The 14,285-nt window shown below is 35.4% G+C and overlaps 1 protein-coding gene across 1 annotated transcript; it reads right to left on the bottom strand.

The window, feature by feature from the left end:
* Nucleotides 1-11,500: 11,500 nt before the first annotated feature.
* On the bottom strand, nt 11,501-12,727 carry LOC107002120 (probable pectinesterase 56). The gene is made up of 3 exons (XM_015200028.1): nt 12,703-12,727; nt 12,228-12,548; nt 11,501-12,153 (listed from the first exon to the last, which is right to left on the bottom strand). Exons 1-3 carry the CDS (start codon nt 12,725-12,727, stop codon nt 11,501-11,503), a joined length of 999 nt encoding a protein of 332 aa, XP_015055514.1.
* Nucleotides 12,728-14,285: the final 1,558 nt, after the last annotated feature.

The following is a 14,285-nucleotide window of genomic DNA, read 5'->3' on the forward strand; positions in this document are numbered from 1 at the left end:
TATATATATATATATATATATAAAACAGTAAAGCAACTCAATTCATCAACTAAAATGCAGTAGCAACTCAAATTAACTTATATATGAAAGTAATATAGTTTTGTGGGAGATCCTCTGACCAAAAACACCCGCTATGAGCCTAAGTGGTGATACAACGTGTCACCCACGTCGCCAGAAGTATCCTATACTTTGTCGTCGCATAGAACATCCTCAACCTAGTGGATCCACTGGCTAAACTCACGTGATCATCTAAAAAGTATGATCGTTAATATCCATGAACCATCACAGAAATATCTCAATGTTCATTATTCAATCTACTATAATTGTGCTAAATTAAACATATTATCATGTGCGTGTAAGAACCTATCACAAAAATATCTCACATACCTTAAAGGGATCACCCTGACAAAACCCACTTAATGATCTTGGTGAAATCTTGGTCTTTTCTAATTTCTCCTTCTTCTCGTCTCTTTTCTCCCAACCCCTAAGCGTATTTAATCTTCTAAAAACTGACTTAAGACTTAATTTTACCCCTAATAAACCCTTAGAACAAATTAGGAAATAGTAGGGTGAAAGACTTTTTTACTCTTACTAAAATCCGGATTGGATTTTCCTTGATCCAACAACCCAACTTCCGATAGGCATATCTCCCTAATACGATACCAAAATTTTGCAAACTCGGTGGTATTTGAAAGATACCATCAAGGTATTTCCAACCATATAAGAAAAGGCCTTAACTCATCCTGAGCTAGAAGTTATGGCTGTTTGAAAATGACCAAAAACTCACTTTTACACTTACTTAATTTTCCAGATTTTTCCTATTCTTTCCAAAAAAAACTATTCCTAGTTTCTTTGTTTAATCTTAGGTATTTTGGTTTATGATATGCTATATTTACAATTTAACCATCGAGGGTTTCTAGGGTTGTGACTGAGGATGCCAACGAGTTTTTAACTACTTTCCTTAAGGGGTTGTACACTTTAGGTTTGCTGGAGTCTAGAGGAGATGACTTCACTAATTCTCAACTAGATGGGCCAGTAAGTAAATGGTGGCATACCTTCATTGAGATCAGGTTAGCTGGGTCACCTCCGACCACTTGGACTGGGTTTTTTTGGCTTTCTTGACTAGATTTATCCCCCGCAGTATGAGAGAAAACCTTCACAATCAGTTCTCCATATTAGATTAGTACTCCATGATTGTCTTAGAGTTGAGTCAAGGTTTCATGAGCTCTCTTGGCATGATACCGTGATTCTACCTAATAATGAGGAGAGTTCAATGCTTTGTTAGTGGTTTATGACTTCAATTGTGGATTGAGACTCACTATATAGTCTCTATGGTTCATTTGTTTCTGAACAGTGACAAGCGGGATAGATATGAAGGCAACTATAGTGAGTTAGGTTCCATGTCAGAGGAACTCATATGAAAGAACCAATTAACATTTCAGTAGAGTCAACCCAGTTAGTTTTTTGAAGTTTCATCACATGCTTCAAAAGATGACAGGTACAATTAGAGTGAGGTTGCATCTAGACAAAGTCATGGATCTCAATTTGGTGCTTCAGGCTATGTCCATCAATCTTTTAGGAGTCAATCATATCCGGGTTGCTTTCTGTGGGGAGCTTGACAACTTGTCTAGATATTGTCCCATGTGTAGGCGGATCTCTCCTTCTTTACAAGTAGATTCTCAAGCACTTCCAACTCAGCTAGCAACAAGTCCATCTAAGGATTGAGGTCAGGGTCAGGATCATTGCAGTGGAAAACAAAGTATTCTGGCAGGTCCAAGGGAGGCATGTTATGTAATAGGATTGATCTCCAGGGTAGAGGTAGATAGGTAAATTTCTATACATTTTCAATGAGGGCAAAGTCTGAGACATCTCACATGTATGATTCATTTTGTGTCGTCAACCCACCTTAGCTTTATTTGGTTCAGGCTCTACCGATTCTTATGTTCCTGTTTATTATGCTTCTCATATGTGTATGAGTTTTGAGCATGTGGGAGTGTCGTTGCATGTGTCACCACTTGTGAGTGATTCTATAGTAGTGGATTAGGTATTTCAATCTCGCTTAGTTACTATCTATGGGCATGATACTTACGCTGACCTTATATTGCTTGATCGTCTTGATTTTGATGTGATTTTGGGCTTGGGATGACTATCTCCCTACCGTGCGGTTTTATATTATTTCTCTAAGACTATTACCATAGTCATGTTTGGTATTCCCTCGGTGGTGTGGAAATGTCATACCCTGAGAGCATACCCTAGAAGATATGTCACTCTCTGAGTGCGACATGGCGTACTTGAACTCTCAAAGGAAGTCCTTTTACATAATTATTGCATACATGTACGAAAAGTAGTGCGGAATTAAACTTTTCACACGAAATATCTTAAAACATATTTCATATTAAAAATAATAGAAAACACTAAGTCTCAACATATGCCAATCTTAGACTCAAGAATACATGGGACACGGCACATACAATACGAATATAGAAATACTTAATCCATTACAATACATTGAATTAAAAGAGATCTAAAGATAGTTATTCCTTCGAGTCAAGTGAGGACATACTTCAACTTGCTTGAGAGAATCCTAGTTTCCAAACATTGCTTCAAGACGCTTCTCACCTTCCACCTATACCTTTAGATATAACAAAATGTATGGAATTAGTACAAATATATGTACTAAGTATGTCTTAATGCATAAAACCATGAGAAACGTACATTTATGAGAAATATGCTCTTTTTAATTAGAACGTCACATTAAGAGTATAAGAACCACATTTAAGCACAAAACATCACATTTAGAACACAACACAGGCCATATGCAATTTATACAAATTTAGTAAACATTACAGTAAGCTTACACTGTAACTTCCAATAAAACTCACACTTCACATTGTAGCATCAAAAACACATACAAAACACATAAAAATGAGATCCTCCTATCAAAGGTAATTTCAAGGCTCACTTGGGTGAGTTATGAAGTGACCGCCCATACAATCCCTTCACACACACCTAAGAGAGAGATAAGATCATTCTCACTTCACATAATAAATAACATTCTCTTCCCAAAGATTATCAAAAGACTTTCTTAAGTAATGCAAGAAGAGAATGCCCATACCCCCTCTCCAAGATTACCTAAATAATACTTAAGACTACCTAATTTTAGATCATGTATACTTTATCAATTTACTTTCCCTATCTAGAGTCATTCTTAATACTTTTCTAGGTAAGACATGAAGTGACCATTCATATTCCCCCTTCATACCTTAGCTGAGCAACCCTAAACTACTCTAGGTAAGTACTTGTTCATTAACATGCTTTCTAACTGTAAGTCATTATCTTCATTAGTTCATTAATAGACATTAAACTCATTAGGACATTCAAGTAATGGTTTTGGCGAATACCTATAGACTCACTCACTAACATCTTGAAAGCCTAATCATGAAGTGTCTCGATAGCATCCCATACCACCACCTAAATTTCATGGAATTTCTCAATAATAGTTGGTATCCCATATGATGAAAATAGACAATAACTGAAATAGACCATACTAGCTATGGAATCCGGAGTCATGAACCTACTCTGTTGAAGGTTTGTTCTACGGGCCAATAGTAGAACTAGGACACATCCCATGTAGGCACGTGATTAAGGAATATGAAGGGTTTCTTTGTACTCTAGTCTCATCCGTAACTAGAGCTACTTCCCAAACCATACTCAATCGGTGCTAGCCTTTGTTCTCATAGAGTAGTTCAATGAAGGAGTACATGAAGAGGTTCAATATCTAGTTTACAACCCAATCACATTACACCTTACCAAAGAGGGTCCACTAGGGCTACCTACAACAGCCAAGAGGATAGCACAATGACTTTCATGAGGATGATTTCATGTTGTTCCATGTAATCAACCCTAAGTTCACCATTCACACAAGAAGGATATCATAACGACTTTCAACTTCAAGGATATCATAACCTTCCAACTAGGTTGAAGGTTCCACATGAATGATCTTCTTAACAATGTTCAAGGTCACATATCAATCACACATACAAGACTAAGAATCTTTATCATACTAAGTCAAGAACTCATATTCACATTGTACATGTATCATGTACGGGACACAAGTCTACCAAAACAAGACACACACATACTTCACATATAGCATATAATTCTAGAAGCATATAGGCATAACCAACATCATCTATAGGTCATCCTATTCACTACTATAGTATCATCAATTTAAGTATCACAAGTATCATATACTTCATCATGAAACATCATACTTCAACATCAAGTAATCAGTATAATGACTATATCATAGTCTACTAGAGACATACATCATCAACTATAAGAACTCATGTTTTGACTCCACATAAACACATAAGTCACCAAGATTCATAATAGCCACATAATAAAGTTATTACATGATAAATCCAAATTGATTCACAATTCATAAAGTAATGCCGACAAGGCCACATTGGTCACAAGTATAGCACATAAGCATCAACACCATAAGTAGACCATACCAAGGATCATCATCATCTAAGAACTAGACTACATAATATAGATAAAGTTAGGTCAACATACAATGATTCCAACCTCACAACTTCAATCCATAGTCAACTCAACCAAACAATACTCAAAGGCCCTTACCAATGGTCATGATCATCAATTCAATCCAATAATTATAATATACAATGAACCAAATATAATTCAACATGAATTTATGAATTTAGGGCATCCAACTAAAAATTCTAGCATGATCCTATCATAATTCAATAGGCCTAATCAAACTGCATAAGAATTCAATAGCATTAAGACATAATCAATTCATTCATAAAGTAGTAAAATCTAGGGTTACATGAATTACACGGGCTCATAGAAATTTTAAGTTAAAATAATCTAATTAACAACAATACAATGATCTAAAACATTTAATGCAAGAACCCATGGATAGATTACAAAATTGTACAAGTTCATCTTTGAAAGACTTTAGAAATCACTTTGAATATTGGCTCCTTGAAGAAATAGATTCAAGGATGAAGGTCATGCCTTAATTGATGCTAGACCACGAATTTGATGAAGAATTTATGAAGAATCACCAAAGAAATCTTCAATCCAAGATCTATCTTGAGTTTTGACTTCAATAGAGTTCTAGAGAGTTTCTTAGAGATTTTGGGTTTTGATTTGGAATAATGAATTCATATAGTGTTTAGGACTTATAAACCCACTTGAAATACCCAAAACACCCCTAGGAAACCGCCAATTCATTTTCAGAATTCTAGGGGAATTACCTAAATACCCCTAGCATTGGTCGAAACTTCATAGTGAATTGCAGGACCATCGACGGTTGCCTCACCTACGGGGCATCACCCAATAAATGGACCATCCTGTTGGTCAGTGTTTTGGGTCAGAGGCTTCAATTTGGAAGCTCAGGCTTGCACGCCTAAGTGTCAACCTACGCCCCTCACCTATGGGGCGTCGACTGCCTTCCGTAGGTTGGGCTTGTTTGACAGCTTTTGGCTCAAAATGGTGTGTCCTTCCTCAAGGACTCTTGGTTGGTCCTTGGGGACTTTTGCACGGACGTTTCCAACCCTAATATGTTTGTATACGAGCTTAGGTCCTCTCACATAAATTTCATCAAAAATGAACATGCAAAACTCGACGAAACATACTAAGGCATACAAGGTCATTTCAAGGCAAACCTTTCAAACGTCATGAACGTTCTTGGACGTTTGACCTTCAAACTTCATGAAACTTTAAACACTGCCTCCTGACCTCATTTCAACCCATTTTTGGACTTCAAAACTTTAAGACACAAGTGTTAGGCTCTATTTTCACCTAAGTCATTTTCGAGGTGTTACAGGCAAGACTTTAGTAGTACCACATCGGTTGAAGCTATATCTTTTGTATGGACTCAGAGGCTAGTGGATCGCGGGTTTTTCTCTTATTTTAATTATGTGTGGGATGCAAGTAAAGAGGTCCTTGTAGTTTAGTCTATTCCATTTGTCCGTGATTTTATAGATGTGTCTCGTACCGACCTATCTAACTTACCCTCAAAGTATGTTATTGATTTCCCTATTGGGTCTGAGGAAGGAAATTAACCCATTTCTATTCTGTCATATAAGATGGATGCTGCAGAGCTCAGTGTTCAACTTCCTGATCTCTTGCATAAAGCATTCATCGGGCCTAGTGTATCACCTTGGGGAGTTCTTCTTCTATTTGTAAATAAGAAGAAAAATGGTATGATGGGCATGTGAATTTATTATATGTATTTGAATAAGGTAGTTGTGTAGAACCGTTACCCTAGGCCTAGGATTGATGATCTATTTGACAATTTTTAGGGTGTTGTTGTGTTTTCGATGATTGAGCTGAAATCCAATTACTATCTATTTAGAATTAGGGAAGAAAACATCCCTAAAACCATATTTAGAACTCGATATGGAAACTACGAGTTTCTGGTGATGTTTTTTAGGTTGACTTATGCCCTTGACGCCTTCATGGGCTTGATGAAACGAGTTCTTAGGCCATATCATTATTTGTTTGTAACTTTGTCCACAAATGACATTTTGTATTCTCATATAGAAGGATTGATTATGCGTAGCATCTCAAGATTATGGTCCATACTTTTAGGGATTAACAGATTTATGCTTTCTCAAAGTGTGTGTTCTTGATTAGGTTTTTACAATTATTGTTCATGTTGTGTCAAAGGATGGCATCATGGTAAATTCGGTGAAAATTGAGGCTATCCTTGATTAGGCTAGGCCCACTTTAGTTACAGAGATTTGGAGTTTCGTTAGATTAGTAGGTTAATACAAATGGTTTGTGGAAGGCTTCTCCACTAATGCAATACCTCTGACCCAGTTCACTCTCCTTGATGTTCCTTTTGTGTAGTCAAAGGAGTGTGACCTGAGCTTTTAGAAGCTCAAGAAGTTTCTAACTACCACTAATATATTTACTCATTAAAGTTGAGGGTGAGTGTTTCACAAACTATTGTTCCACATCTGATGTTGGTTTAGGTTATGTATCAATGCAGTCAGTCTGGTTTATGCACCAATGCAGCTTAGGATACATGAGAGAAAATACCCCACTCATGACTCAGAGTTAGGCACTACCCGTTGGGGTTCGTTGTGAGATCTACACTTAGCACCAGAATCTTAAGTATATTATCATCTAGATGGATCTTAATTCCAGAAAATGTCAGTGGATTGAGCTTCTAAAGGACTATGAATCTCTATTTTCTATCATCCAAGCAAGAAGAATGTGGTAGCAGACGCCTTGATTTATAAGGCCGTGAGTGTGGGTAGTCTAGCTTTCTCTACCGTGGAGTGAACTTTCTCTCTAGGCATTCATTCCTTAGATAATAAGGTGATCTATTTAGATATTTTAGATTCTAGGTGTGTTTTAGCCTATGTGGGAGTTCAGTCCTCTTTACTTGATCAGATCTGTAATCGCCAGTTTGAGGATAATACCTTGGTGGAACTTCGATATCGGGTGTTATCCGGTGATGCCAGTCATACTACCTTATATTCAGATAGGATTTTAAGGTTTTCAGGTTGTATTTGTGTTCCTAGAGTTGGGGTTTTGATCTAGCTGATACTTCATAAGGCACATGATTCTGTAGACTCTATCTATTCGAGCACCGTGAAAATGAATCCTTACTTGAGGTAGCATTACTAGTGGGGCAGCATGAGGTAAGGTATTATATATTATGTGTCCCTTTTCATAATTTACCAGTAGGTGAAGGACGAGCACTAAAGACTTGGTGGTGAGTTTCAGATATTACCCAGTTTGGAGTAAAAGGTGGATCTTATAACTCTAGACATTGTGGTAGATTTGATTTAGACTTATAAATGTGTTTGACAATATTTGGTTCATCGTTGATCGATTGACCAAGCTAGCACACTTCCTCCATGCTCCATTTTTATTCAGTGCTGAGAGGTTAGCCATATTTATGTTCGAAAGGTTGGTCATCTGCATGGTGTGATGGTCTCTATTATATTATATTGGGGTGCACACTTCTATATTTCGAAGGACCTTTTAGGAGGAGTTTGGCACTCCCATTGACCTTAGAAGAACCTTTCACCAGCAAATATATTCAGTCAGAGCATATTATTCATGTTTTAAGAATATTTTCTGGGCTTGTGTTGTGTAGTTTTAGGGATAGTGGGAGCAATTCTTATCTTTTGTGGAGTTTGCGTACAATAACTGCTACCAATATAGCATTCAGATGACCCCATTCGAGGCCTTATATAGAAGGTGTTATTGCTCTCCAATTGGTATCCCAAACCCGTGGAATAAAGTCATGTATGTGCTTACGCCTCCTTTTCATCATTTAGATCATTCATATAGTGACCCTAAATCATTTATGACTTGTTGAGACTAACAATTCAGCCACTTGGTCATTCGTTTGGATTTTTTGTGAATTTAAGTGTTTAGGAGCCTTTGAATCTTAAACTGTTAGTTTTGATTTAAAGTTCAATAAGATGACCTCAAAATCAAATTCTAATGGTTTCCTCAATTTTTGAAAGGTCGTTTTAGGCTAGTCATATGGTCGTCAGAACTCTCGAGGCTTTTAGTGTGATTTTGTGTGATTAGACATTTTAACATTCAAGTTAAGGCCTAATATTGACTTTAATCAATATTCTAGAGTGTTGAGTTTGGTGTAGAATGGAGTTTGGGGTGGGGCCCACTTTTGTCGAGATTCTGAACTAGTTCTGTGCCTCTTGTTCTGTGCCTCTTGTAGATTCTGAACTAGTTCTGTGCCTCTTGTTCTGTGCCTCTTCTGAACTAGTTCTGTGCCTCTTGTAGATTCTGGCTTAAAATGGAGTTTGGGGTGGGGCCCACTTTTGTCGAGATGATCTTGTATGAGAATTTTGGCTGCTCAGTTGAATTTCAAATTTGGTTGGGTTGCATATCTCATTATTTGTGTACGGGGTTCTGAATGAGTTCTGGACACCTCGTCAGAGAATTCAGAGTTTACGTAAACCATGGGATGTGCTGATATCTGCCTTAGATTGTTAGCGACCATACATTATACTTTTAGCTACCTAAAATAGGTTTTTAGCGACCAGATATCTACTATTTATATAGCTAATTTACAGCTTCAGTTCTTATTTTCAAAAAGTAATTTCTCCCTCGTTTCAACTTCGATTAAATTGATTCAAAGTCCCACACGTCCATAATTTTCGAGGCTACATGATGGAGTGATCAGATTGTGTTTATGAACCTTTATTTGAGTTTTTTTTTTTCATTGAAGATGTTGTCCCTCTTTTTTTTTCTTCTTAATTTGTAAACTCTTGCAAGTGTTGTTCATTGATTAGGACATGGGATTGTGTTCAATTTTGGAACACAATTACATGCATATTTTAGGATCTTTATACAAAGTCAATTCTATAAATTCTAGTGCGAGTCCCACGATTTCCGTTTGACACCAACATCGGTCCATTTCTGTTTTAAAAGTCTTTTGTGTCCAAACGACAATATCGGTGTTGTGATCTTATTTTTTTATAGTCTAGCAATGTTTGGAGGTCATTCAGAAGTAAAAACTTTGGCATTGTGATTTTGACTACTTTGTATGACCGGCCTACATGTAACCTACGACTTCCCTTTTAAATTGACTGAGCTTGAATGTGTAAATTCATGATTATTAGTGTGAATTGGAGGCAGGTAGCTAGTTATTCTTGCTTTCTTTCTTAGGAACAATGTTTTAAGATTGATCACCACGGTTTCGAGGTAGTACCATGCTAGGTTGGGTTTTATGTATGTTGTTGTGAATTACTTGCATTATTGCATGTTATTTAGAGCATTTTTTGCCTTAGTCTTGGTAGACTAGTGTTAGAATCACAAGCCTTATTATTGCCTCCTACGTCAATGTGGATTGAGACACTTTACTCTTATAGTCCTAGTTGTTATGTATCTGTATTGCTTATGGGGTCTATTCGGGATTTTTTACACTTGCACGCGAGAATACCTTTGGGATTTACGGGGTCCTATTATGTTTAGTTTACTTGTACTTAGATTTACTTTTGGTATGCACATGTGCGTTTTTTTATCTGCTTGGACCTTTTTTTGTGTCTAGAGTCTATATTTTCTAATTGTGTTTTAGCTTTCTTTGCTCAGTTGGCATATGATGTCAACTGAGTACCTTTGTTTTGGTATTCATGCTACACTTTGAATTTTTTTATGATGCAAGTCCTAGTACAAACTATTAGTGGTGATCGCTCGTGCCATCTTTTGCATGTTTTAATTATTTAAGACAACGGTGAGCACTTGGCGTTTTGGATAATCCTGTATCCATCTGTATGTTTGTTAGTTGGTCATTTTCCTTTGATATAACTTGTTGTCTTCTACTTTTGGTACTTGTATTTTTTTCATATTAGACAACTTTGTATTCGTTACTTCAAGATTCTGGAACGGTAGTGTTATTTTCTAGTTAGTTCTGCCCTTGTACTCATTACTTGTCATCCTGGGTATGGATTGACTTACCTACTGTTGGGTTATAGTAGGTGTCATTATGACTCAAAAAGTCGGATCGTGACACGAATGTTGGTAGTTTTTGCTAAATCAAGGGATTATGGTGCAGTAAATGCACACCTGTTTTCATTGAAAGTAGAGCCTATTTTTTTGGGCATTTTCTATTTCTTTGTGTCACATAGTGGAGCCTATTTTTCTGGGCATTTTCTATTTTTTTGTGTCAGAAAAACAAAATAATTTAGTTGTCTTTTTTCTTTTCCTCATTTTTTTTTTGAGTTTTGGAGAACTTGGAATTGTACTCTACTTTCAACATAGTGAATTTGCTCGTCGTTACCCGTGGTTTTGCCCGACTTAGGTTTCCACGTTACATTGTGTGTCATTAATTGTGTTTCCAGATTCCTTTCTCGATTATTCACATCTATATTGTTCTTTATACATCTTATTTCTTAACAGTTTATATTTTGCATCAAACTATCTTAAAAGTTATATTCCAAACTCTTAAAGATCTTGTACCCGTTAGATATAAATTTGATTTTCTAGCGTTAAAAATTTAAGATCAACTCATGAGTTCTGAACAAATGATCAAAAACAATTGGGGTTAATTACATTTTCCTATACTTAGCTCCGTCAATAAGGATCATTCCATTACTAATCAAAGGTGTCAAAGTCATGTGTATGAAGAACCCTCCAGGCTCAGTGGAGATATATAATTACGCTAGTTGCTAATCCAAATTAGTTTGTACTATCAGAATTCTTGATGGTTAATAAACAGGGGAAAAAATTACTTAAGGTACAAACAAAAGCAGAATGGGGGAAACAGAGTATGGGAAAGAAGTTCCAAGCAGTCAAATAGTTTGTTCCTTCATAAAACACATTGCTATTTCTTGTTTATCTGAAACATGTACCAAGAAAATTTGATGCAACAAGATAGGTACATATACTGACTATTTTTGTAATATGATAAGTAGAACGAAAACAACCCTAATATTGTTTAAGAAAAGTCTAAATAATAAGGGATATTGGCGGGAATCCACTAGTCACCATTTATAAAATTCCTAACTGTGAAAGTTGATGCAATGTTCGGATTCATTGTGTGGGATGCCCATGTCACACGTTTCTGGGTAGCAGCACCTGGTCCTCTATTTTTGTACTCCAGAAAATACGGATGACGACGAACAATGGATTTTTTTCCAGGTTCAATCCATTCAATCCATCCTCTAGGACTTATCAAGTGGTCAATGAAACTTTCCATGACCACTGTCCTAGAGAATATACCCCATGGTCGACCTAAATAGGTGATGACGTTATCCATTTTCTCCAAATCTCGGCTAGCCTTTATAGTGCAATTTTGAAGCACTATTCCAGTTGCATCTTTCTCAAACTCTCTCTTTTGTGCTATAATTGTGTTGTACTGCATGGCCAATGGAATATGTGCTTTAATTAAGCAGTTTTGGAATAGGGCCTTTGCGTTACCGCAAATGAAGTCTATCGTGCCATAAATTTCACAATCACGATAAAATTGATTGTTCATTTTGGCATATAGAGTATCTTGATACCCATCAAAGCGACATCTATAGAAAGAAGCCAAATCTGCTTCTACTATTAATGCCATTGCTTGATACTTTCCGGGTCCAGCATCATTCCTAAAGGTGATGTCTTGGGCTGTGAAGCCACTTCCAAAAACCCCTACAAACAAAATAAGAACAAAGAATTACAATTCAACAAATCAATCAAATCCCCAAGTATATAGAGAGACTTACCCACTGTTGCAGTGTCATCAATTTTATTGCCTTTATTGAAACTTCTATTACCCGTTATTATTGTAGTACCCATTCCCTCTCCAATCAATACTATATTAGTCTTTTCTTTTTCAACTCGAATGTATTCCCGATATATGCCTTGTTTAATCTTGATATAGTATGGTTGGACACTCTTATTCGGGGCTGCTAGTATTGCTCCAGCAATAGTCGTGAAATCTCCGGTCCCATATTGAGAAACAACAACATTAGGTGTTTCAGCGGTCAGCTGACTTTGACAACAAAAAACTATAGCAACAGCAATAAGCAACGCCACTATATTCCCTGCAGTGAAAAATAATTAAAAGAATTTGATCAGTTCAACAATTTTAATGCAAACAAATAGGTAGTAACTAGTATCCATTGCATAGAGATAGAATTATTTTTTTATAGTATGAATGAATTACAGATACAATCTAGAGATATGGAGGAATGATACCGTAAGAAGTATCTGAGATAACCATAGTGAAGGTGAAGAACAATTTGGTGCTAACCAAAAAGAACTAAAACTCGAGTCACTGGGAGGAGCAAGCAACAACTTCTTGATACATGAAGCATATTATGAATATATGGATATTCCTTATCAATGTCTACTCTTACTGCATAAAACAACAACGATAATACTAATAATAATAACAACAACATCGATGCGAGTCGGGGTTCAATGCGAGTACCATACAAAGTGGATAATATTTCGTTATAATATGTAGTTCAACTTTTATGTCATATTTGAGAGGAAAATTCTATTAAGTATTACAACATTGCTAATGAAGTCAAAGTTTAAATTGAATTTCGATCATGATAGCAGTCAAAATTTGTTTCGTCACTTGTTGCTTTCAATTACCTTAATGACCTTTTTTCTAGTGAATATCTAAACAACACTCAACTCCAAATATTCAATAAAATAATATTAGCATTTATATCTATGTGTAATTAAGCATAGGTCTCATTTATTTGCATTGAATAGGGATTTGAATCTTAATCAATCAGATTCGCCTCATAAAGTGTGTTTATTTGTAAGGGCTGAATCTTAATTATTTAGATTATGTTCATTAAGTTCTTTTGTTTTTTTTTATTTTCTTATAAGCCTCTTAACGGGTTTGAACATATCTGAATTAATTAGATCTGTAACACACTCTTAAAACCATTCAGACAAAAATAAGACTCCTTTCTTAATTCACCTACATCACAACAACTCATAACAGTTGTTTTCTTATTTAATCAATGTTGATTACATGCTTACCGTTATAATTTCATTTATCTTATTAACATAATGTACGTTTTTTACTTTCATAAATTAATCAATATATTTGAATTGATAATCACTCCCATCATATAATATTTAGCACGCTTTTTGAAAATAAAAAATAGTAGTTATTTGATCGATAATAATAATAAATGTCTATTATAAAATAAAATATTTTCCTAAACAATATATTTACTACTCTATATAAACTATTTTACATTGCATTATCTTAGATTTTCAAAGTTTTTAAGTGCACAAAATAGTCATATTAAGGATGTAACTTGATGTTAAATTCTTAAAAGATAAATCATATTACCTTGTTCCGTTTAAAATATTCAAAATATTATTTTATATAAAAAAAAAATATTTTACTAACATGAGATTTTTATAATATTTTTTTGGTATAGCGTTTAATTTCATATGCGCATTCAGATATTAAAAACAAACAGTCTCAATAATTCAGTGTTCAAATTCAGAGACAACATCTTAATAATCAGATGTTTATTCAGATTTACACATCTAGATCTTAATGCACATCTTAATATTTAGATATATATTCAGATTTAGACGTCTTAATATTAATGAAAACAAATGAGACCATAATATGCATTTGTTATAGGGCATATAGAATAAAATGGGGAAAATTACAATAGCAGTAACCATAATATAATAAACGAAGCAAATTAGACAATAAAATAATAAAATACCATAGCAATAATATTAATCACTCCATATCATATCCTCCTCCTCGCCCCACCTCCCACCCCCGCCCCCGC

This window comes from Solanum pennellii, chromosome 10, assembly GCF_001406875.1.
Source record: "Solanum pennellii chromosome 10, SPENNV200".
NCBI lineage: Eukaryota > Viridiplantae > Streptophyta > Magnoliopsida > Solanales > Solanaceae > Solanum > Solanum pennellii.

Excerpts from the sequence above, each read along its gene's own strand:
- LOC107002120 (XM_015200028.1), bottom strand. The coding sequence starts at position 12,727 with ATGGTTATCTCAGATACTTCTTACG. Across the intron at positions 12,549-12,702 it reads TATCTCAGATACTTCTTACG|GGAATATAGTGGCGTTGCTT; the intron begins GTATCATTCCTC and ends TTTTCACTGCAG. Across the intron at positions 12,154-12,227 it reads TGATGACACTGCAACAGTGG|GGGTTTTTGGAAGTGGCTTC; the intron begins GTAAGTCTCTCT and ends TTTTGTTTGTAG.